At 32.1% G+C, this 8233-nt stretch overlaps 1 protein-coding gene across 1 annotated transcript; it reads right to left on the bottom strand.

The window, feature by feature from the left end:
* Positions 1-2126: 2126 nt before the first annotated feature.
* LOC18586534 (NAC domain containing protein 50) lies at positions 2127-8210 on the bottom strand. Its single transcript, XM_007009985.3, has 4 exons — positions 7844-8210; positions 6937-7214; positions 6154-6369; positions 2127-2947 (listed from the first exon to the last, which is right to left on the bottom strand). The coding sequence occupies exons 1-4, from the start codon at positions 8067-8069 to the stop codon at positions 2351-2353; spliced, it is 1317 nt and encodes a 438-aa protein (XP_007010047.2). The 5' UTR covers positions 8070-8210; the 3' UTR covers positions 2127-2350.
* Positions 8211-8233: the final 23 nt, after the last annotated feature.

Here is an 8233-nt window from a genome sequence, read left to right as displayed (position 1 = left end):
AGAAAGTATATAATCTATACTATTAATAGATTAAAATAAACAGTTGTAGAATATAAGATAACATTATAGTGTAAAGATCCTATCAATATAAAATAGTTAGTAATTGCTAGTATTATATGTTTTTTATATATAAAATGAATAGCTAAAAGTTATCAAATTCAATTAATTTATTTATTCAATGATGATTGTGTGCTATGTATATTAAAAAATGAGTAGACATTTTTTATTTTTTTTATTTTGTTCAATGAATTGGATGGATGTTTATTTAAATTTAAACATTCATGTACAAAAAAGATGTCTATATACTATAGATTCAGGTTGATACAAAATAAGAGAATATAGACGAAAAATAATATTAAATTGTAATTGATAAATATTAAATGAATCTATCTTATAAGCATTAAAAGTTAGAAATTATTGTTTTCAAATATTTTTTACTAAAATAAATAAATGTAAAAAAGAAAAAAAAAACCTTCAAATGTCCAAAGCAATGTAGTTTTGACATAAGGTGTAAAAAAAATTAATTTAATTAAAAATGACAAATGTCAATTAATTGACCCAATCAATTATCCTACTTTTATATAATGAATTGGATGGATATTTATTGAAATTTAAACATTTAAGTATAAAAGAGATATCTATATACTATAGATTCAAGTTCATGCACAATACGAGAATATAGGTAAAAAATAATATTAAATTGTAATTGATAAATATTAAATGAATCTATCTTCTAAGCATTAAAAGTTAGAAATTATTGTTTTTAAGTATTTTTTATTAAAATAAATAAAAGTAAAAAAACAAAAAAAAACCATTCAAATGTCAAAAACAACTTATTTTTGACATAAGGTGTAAAAAAAATTAATTAAATAGAAAACGAAAGGTCAAGAAAATAAAAAAGAGTCCTAATTGAATGACACTTGTCATTCAATTGAAGACTCAATTGAAAAAAATTGAAAGAAATTGAAACATCCTACTTTTATATATATTTTAAGTATAAAAAAGATATCTATATACTATAAGTTTAAGTTCATGCAGAATAAGAGAATATAGACAAAAAATAATATTAAATTGTAATTGAAAAATATTCAATAAATCTATCTTCTAAGCATTAAAAGTTAGTAATTATTGTTTTTAAGTATTTTTTATTAAAATAAATAAAAGTAAAAAAAAAAACCCTTCAAATGTCAAAAACAACTTATTTTTGACATAAGGTGTAAAAAAAATTAATTCAATAGAAAATGAAAGGTCAAAAAAAAAAAGAGTTCTAATTGAATGACACTTGTCATTTAATTGAAGGCTCAATTGAAAAAAATTGAAAGAAATTGAAACATTCTACTTTTGTATATATTATAGATATATATATATATATATATAATAATTTATTTTTGACATAAGGTGTATAAAAAATTAATTTAATAGAAAATGAAAAGTAAAAAAAATAAAAAAGAGTTCTAATTGAATGACACTTGTCATTTAATTGAAGGCTCAATTGAAAAAAATTGAAAGAAATTGAAATATCCTACTTTTATATATATTAAATAATAGTAAAAAAAATTAAAAAAACCCTTCAAATGTCAAAAACAACTTATTTTTGACATAAAGTGTAAAAATAATTAATTCAATAGAATATGAAAGGTCAAAAAAATAAAAAAAAAGTTCTAATTGAATGACACTTGTCATTTAATTGAAGGCTCAATTGAAAAAAATTGAAACATCCTACTTTTATATATACTATAGATATATTATTTAAGTAAAATGTAGAAGGTATGTAAGGGTATAAAGGTAAATAAAATTTTTAAAGAATTAACAATTAAAAATGTAAAATTTTATAAAATAAAAAAAGAAAAAAATGTAAAAACTTGTATTTTAATTTAAATATTAGATAGTTATGTTAGAATTCATTGTGAATTCTATTGATTTCTTGGTTTTTAATTAATTGTGAATTTATTTCCCTTTTTTTCTTATAAAAAATAGCAGAATTAACAATCTATATATATGCATTCTAAAATCAACAAAAATATCACAAAATAGAGCTTTTGGCAGCATAATTAATGTTACATGTCCATGCTATTACAAATTTGTTTGGGTTCTTACTTGTGAGAAAGTAAATCATAATCATGAAATTTTTAGCTTATAAAAATGACATGAGCTTTCTCTATTTATTTGAGAAACACTGATCAAAATGTATCATCAACTACGGCTTTTAACTAAACAGGAAAGCTACAACATTGTTCAACAACAAACCAAATGGTAATGTCGTCCAACTTTTACAATGACCATGGTGTACAATAATTCATACATAAATATGGGGACTCACGAGAGTAGCTGGCTCCTCATGCTACACATCTCAGTTGCTCCTCTTTAAATCCTCGTTTTCTTTGCTAAGAGAATCTATTCTTGACTGCAGAATATTAATCATAGCTTGGGCACTCATCATTTCAAGCTTCAATGTCTCCCTCTCAACAGATATCTTGTGGATCTCATTCTGCAATTCGTTGATAAGTTTCATGCAGCCAGGAGGCACCACAGAATCTAGATTAGCAGTATCATATGTTGGAGGAGGAACATGAGGATTCTCTTTAGGTTCTATTGATTCCATCAAAGAAAATTCCAAGAGCGCAGAAATTGCCGTTGTAGTCGCTGATGATGGTGATGTTGTGGCTGTCGCTGCTGTTGTCGTTGTAGACGAGCAACGGTCCTGAGTTGTTCTAGTTGAATTCTCAGAAACATTTGCATGGTTAGGACCTGAATCATTATGCCGCCTTCTCTTATACTGGAGTAGAGGTAAGGGTGCTTCTCTATTAAGCACACATAGTGGTGGGCAATCATCTGATCTCTCAATCTTGCACGGAGGCAACGGAGGACAGTCATCTGTTCTCTCATTCAGAGACTCTCTCGGAACTTCATCATTCGGCGGAGTATCCTCATCAGCATATTGAATGTCCTGCCATTATAAAAGCTTCAGAAGCAATTCTTCAATCGAGGCTTAAGAATACAAAGAGGCACATGACTTTAGGTTAATGTAACTGTATTATCCAACTTGTATAGAAAGAGGAAAGAGAAAGGTAAAATGAAGGAAGCATAAAACATTAGGTATAGATGACCACACAACTAAAAAAATTGGGTGTCTAGCTATCAATAGTCATTGCACCATTATGGTTGAATTTTACATTTCATTCCATATAAAACTCATCTTAATATATTGGATGACATATAAAACGTTGCACATACTTCACTACTAGGATACACTAAAACACATCCAGTGATCATCATAGCAGAATTAAGAATCAAATACTATTTGTTATGTCCAGTTTCAAAACTGAATAAGAAGTATACTTGAAATAAGTCCAGCCAATTCCATAAAATAAATATTAAAATAAAACTAAATTCATGAGCAAGGACTATTTACCATTTACTATGAGATAGAAAACAAAAGACAAGATATAAAAGTGCCACATGATACATGACGAGATGCAGAACACAAACAATTCAGTTTAACAACCACAATCCCACCATTCTTCATCAACATGCTTCATAGCATCATGCATTTACTCTATAGGGATTTCAGTACAATGTTTAATCTAGGGAGTCGTTCAATCTGCCTTCTCTAAGGGACAACACAAGAAAAAGACAGCAGCATCATAGCTAAAATGAAAAATCCCTGCACATGCCTCTTTCTAAAAGTCAAAACATGCCAATATTACCACATCTGACACTTGAAATTTACGGGCTATTTGGGACCAAACTACCGATCTGGCTCCATTCTTTTCGTGGGCTTGTAAGTTTACTCGAAGGTTAACAAGACAATTTGCTTAAGAATGAATTAAAAAGCCTAGACTTCCTTGCCTCCAAATAGTTTTGAAGAGTTGGAGTAAGCGGACTCAATTTCCCTTCTGAGTTAAGAATAGTCAGAGACTCTTAAGTTTTAGAGCTGAATGCTTATGATATGAACTTGGTATTGTTTATAACACCAGGATGCAAATACTCCTTGTGTTCCAAACTTATGTCACTTCACCAGAAAGCAAAATCAGCCAAAAGCTTTAAAGCAAAGCCAGCCCGGAAAACTTATTACTAACGAAACACAAGGAAATTATAGGGTTATGTTAGCCAGCACAAGATGCAAAACTTTTTATATTCTTATACACCATGAGCTTGTTACTGCAGATAATGCAGCCTATAATTTGAAAAGAATATCAACACTGCAGAAAAAACCCTGCTGGAAAATACTCACATCATAACCTTAGGCATTGTTGTTAATTCATACTAATCTCCATCTATATCAGAAAATTTAGCAAGACCCACATCCGTCAGTGCCAAATGTGTAATCCAATACAACGACTGCGATGCATGCTCTAGGCTTATAGGAAAAGGTTTAACACATACTTTCCCACATACTCTAGTAATCAACAAGATGATCTTTTCATTAGAAAGGAACAAACAAACAGAAGGTAACATATCAGATCTTTCACATTCTTTAAGCCATAACTGTCAACATGACGTCATATGAGCAAAACCATGGTTGTCTCACCAGGACAAGGCTCCTGCATATATCTACAAGTGCCTTGTCCTCTTAAAGAATATTGTACTCATAAACCCCCCATTAAAAAAAAAGGAAAGAAAGATAAAGAAACTAGTGCATATCATCGATGTGCAAGACATCCACCACAAGCATCATTGGTTGAGCCTCTATGAACTCCACTTGCTTCACTCTTATTTTCATAGTTAAGGGATAACAGAAAACTTTTTTGAGCTTTGTTGATATTCCAGTACGGAATCCATATTGTTACCCCTCAGGGGAGGAAAGCTACAAAATAACACAATGAAGACAAAAAGGAAGAACTGTTGAGACTGTACAATTTCAACTACTTAACTGATACAATCATCAGGCCTCTGAGTTCACCACCAGTCCACCATACCATATCAACCTTATGTCTATCAGAACTATAAAGGTTCTCTAACATAGGAATGCTGATGAATCCTTGTTGCAATTCTAGAAAAGTTGGTAACTAATTCAATCCCAATGGCCACCTTGAGCCTAATATTGCATCCAACCCCCACTAGTCACAATGATTGCTTGGCAACTCTAATATCTCCGAAAAGGCACCAAAAGAAGGAGCACATTCCCAAAGGCACTAGCAACCCCTACCTCAAAAGCATTCTCAAAAATCATTTTATTAAAGTTCCTCCCTGATACCAGTAGTCCAGTTGATGCCCTGGTAAGGACCAAAGATATTATAAAACTTGCTTTTATGAAATTGTCCTTATAAGTGAGCGATTAGCAGGCTATCTCAAAATATTATTTGCCATTGTGGAAGAATCTTTGAGACAAATAAAAGGATGAATGAGACAGTTCTTAGGAATGGAATCTTCCATTAGTGAAAATGTCAAATTAGTATAAAATTATTAGGGGTGGCAAACGGGCAGGTTCAGGTCACACCAGGGGCAGGTCATTTCAAGCACAAGGTGTTTCGTTTGAATGAAATTGCTAATTAAATTTTGCATTTTTAGTATTTTTCAAAGAAAAAAATTTGCATTTTTAGTGTTAAGTTCGGGTTATTACGGCTTTGGGTCAGATGGGTCTCACGTTCAGGTCATTTCAAGTTTAGGTCATTTTGGGTTCAGATTCTTTCAGGTTTGGGTCTTCGACTTTTTGGTCAATTTGGGTTCGATCGGTTTAGGCAGTTTTCAGGTTTGGGTTCATTTTGCCACCTCTAAGAATTATTCAATTCTGTCAGCACACAGAGGCACAGAAGTTTACTATTCTTTTTTATTATTAGCAAATACACAAGTGGTTTGTATTGTTCCATATCATCTAACACAGGCTAAGAGGAAAACTTAAAGACAATAAATTACCCAAAATGATCCAAAACTTACGAGGGAATTTTTTTTAAAAAAAAATTATCCTCACATGCATGTTTCATTATCTTGATGAAACCATTATAGAGGCTTATCTTCTCATGTTGCATCACTTGCAGGCCATCACACATTACGCTAGCAATAATAAGTTGGTGAAATTGTTGTACAATACTTTAAAACATGAAGTCATGAAAGTGAGGATCTACAAAAAGTCCAACACTATGAAGATGATGAGCACCTATAATAAAGTTCAATAGTATAAAAACACAGTAGCTAGAAAAATAAAGCACAAACCTGCTCAAAATCAATCCTTTGGACACCATTCTCAGCAGCTGCCAGATCATTGCCGGCTACCGCATCATTAGCAGCTACAACATCATCCACAGCATCTACTCCTGGAATCAAAGCTGCTGAACCATCATCCCATTCCGCCTCAACGAAAGGTGCATATCGGTTTCCATTGGGTGGTCCTATATTATTCTTATGGAATACTCTACATAGCACATACCCCTTCTCCACTCAAAAGAAAGAAAAAAAAAAGAAACAATTCTTATAAAATTAGTTTCCAAATTTGAACAATATTAAAGTTTAGTTGTTGAGAAAATTGTAGGACTTCTAAGCATAAGTTTCAAACTACTAACAACCCTACAGAAATCCTAATTCTACTTAATCAAGCTAGGCGCACAAATGCATTTCTTTATCACATAAGAACATCATAACACACAACATCCAGAACCACATCTACTCTTCATTTCCCAAATTTTCTCACCAAGCAGATTGTGATGAAACCAAAGCAGCACACATACAAACAATTCGAACTCTTACTTTTTCATACACAAAATGTGTTTCAAGTATGTCAGCTCTTCGGTATAATCAGAGCAATGCAGCAGCATCCATCACCTAAGGCATTATGTGCTAAGTATTTCATGTTAAAATTCTATACTTCTTGTCATCCGATATAGCTTAAATGTGGGTGCAATCTGTAATATACATAAAGGTGTAAACCCATAACATTGATACTTGCAATTACATAACAGATCATCATCACCATCAAGATCAATTTATATGGTCTCAAACCTGCAATGCCCCAATTCTTTCCGATTCTTCTTCAACAAGCCGGTATTCATGCATAACCCAATTGGTTCGCAACCCATCTGGAGCTCTCCCGCTATGAAAGACTAGTGTCTTCTTCATCCCAATAAGCTGAGAATTGTGGCGAACCTCTCGGTCCTTCCCTGTGGCCTTCCAGTATCCTTGGCTTGTGGCCCGATTCATTCTTGCCCCATTCCCATACTTCTTGTCCAATAAACTAAAAAAATACCACTCTTGGTCTCTGGTTTTCAATCTTGACTTGTCTAAAAACAACCACCAATAAGAAACTTCAGCACCTTAGTTCAAAATGAACTAAAACCCATCCAGAGAACCGCAGAATACAGTGTAAGAGTGATAGCCAAGTTATTCCAAACAACCCAAAATAGATAAAAATCACAACATCAAAAAAGAAAAAAACAAGAAATAGAAACCCACAAACACTCTTAGCTTAAAATAAGAAGAAATATCGACATGGATAGAAAACCCATATCCTAAAAGAAAGGGATACCAAAAATACTGCATTTAGTTAGTAGAGAAACACTGAACAATAGGAAAAAAAAAGACAATTTTTTCAATGTATTCCTAAACTTTGAACAGATAATCCTTCTAAAATTTAAAAAAAAAAACCAACTTTTGAAGAATACTGCATTTACCCAAGTAGAGAATTACCAAAATGGAAAACAAAAACCATTTTTTTCAAATTTTCAACTCAGGACACTTCCAAAAAATATATATATATGAAAAATTAACTTTATCAAAATTAAAAGAATAAAATTCAAGCTAACGTCTAAAATTTTGAACAAATTTTTTCAGCAACCTATCTAAGAAACAGAAAAATGTATAGAAACGAAAAAAAATAGCAAAACAGAATTAAAAAAAAAAAAACTCAAACCTGAGAGTTCCCAAGGTTCTTGCTTGTAAATATCAACTTCAGCAATAGCGTTAAACCTGACAGGCTTGTTCAAAACCTTTCTTTTCAAGTAATAGCTAACCAACTCTTCATCCGTTGGATGGAATCTAAATCCAGGTGCTAATGCAGTCGCTGAACCGCCCGTCTTCGCCGCCGCCGCCGCCGTTGGTCCTGGAACTACAGTTAAAGAATTTTTTTCACGACCCATAGTGAAAACAAAAAAAGGGAAAACTTTTCTGGGGGAACGGAAGGTAGGGTTCTTTGGTGGGTGACCGAAGAATTGAAGAAGAAATGAAGTGAAGAAAAGAGATGGGCAGTTTTTGATTGATGGTGAAGAAACTAGCTTAGTGGGTACCTTCGATTGCAAGAAAT

Source organism: Theobroma cacao, chromosome 10 (genome assembly GCF_053813885.1).
Source record: "Theobroma cacao isolate CCN51 chromosome 10, ASM5381388v1, whole genome shotgun sequence".
Lineage (NCBI taxonomy): Eukaryota > Viridiplantae > Streptophyta > Magnoliopsida > Malvales > Malvaceae > Theobroma > Theobroma cacao.
The sequence above is the reverse complement of the archived record's forward strand: the minus strand, read 5'-3'. Positions and strand labels throughout refer to the sequence as shown.

What these genes read in the sequence shown, in the direction of transcription:
- LOC18586534 (XM_007009985.3), bottom strand. Translation starts at nt 8,069, where the DNA reads ATGGGTCGTGAAAAAAATTCTTTAACTGTAGTTCCAGGACCAACGGCG. An exon ending in AGAACCTTGGGAACTCTCAG is followed by an intron (nt 7,215 to 7,843) that starts GTTTGAGTTTTT and finishes GGTTGTTTTTAG; the next exon opens with ACAAGTCAAGATTGAAAACC. An exon ending in AAAGGATTGATTTTGAGCAG is followed by an intron (nt 2,948 to 6,153) that starts GTTTGTGCTTTA and finishes TTATAATGGCAG; the next exon opens with GACATTCAATATGCTGATGA.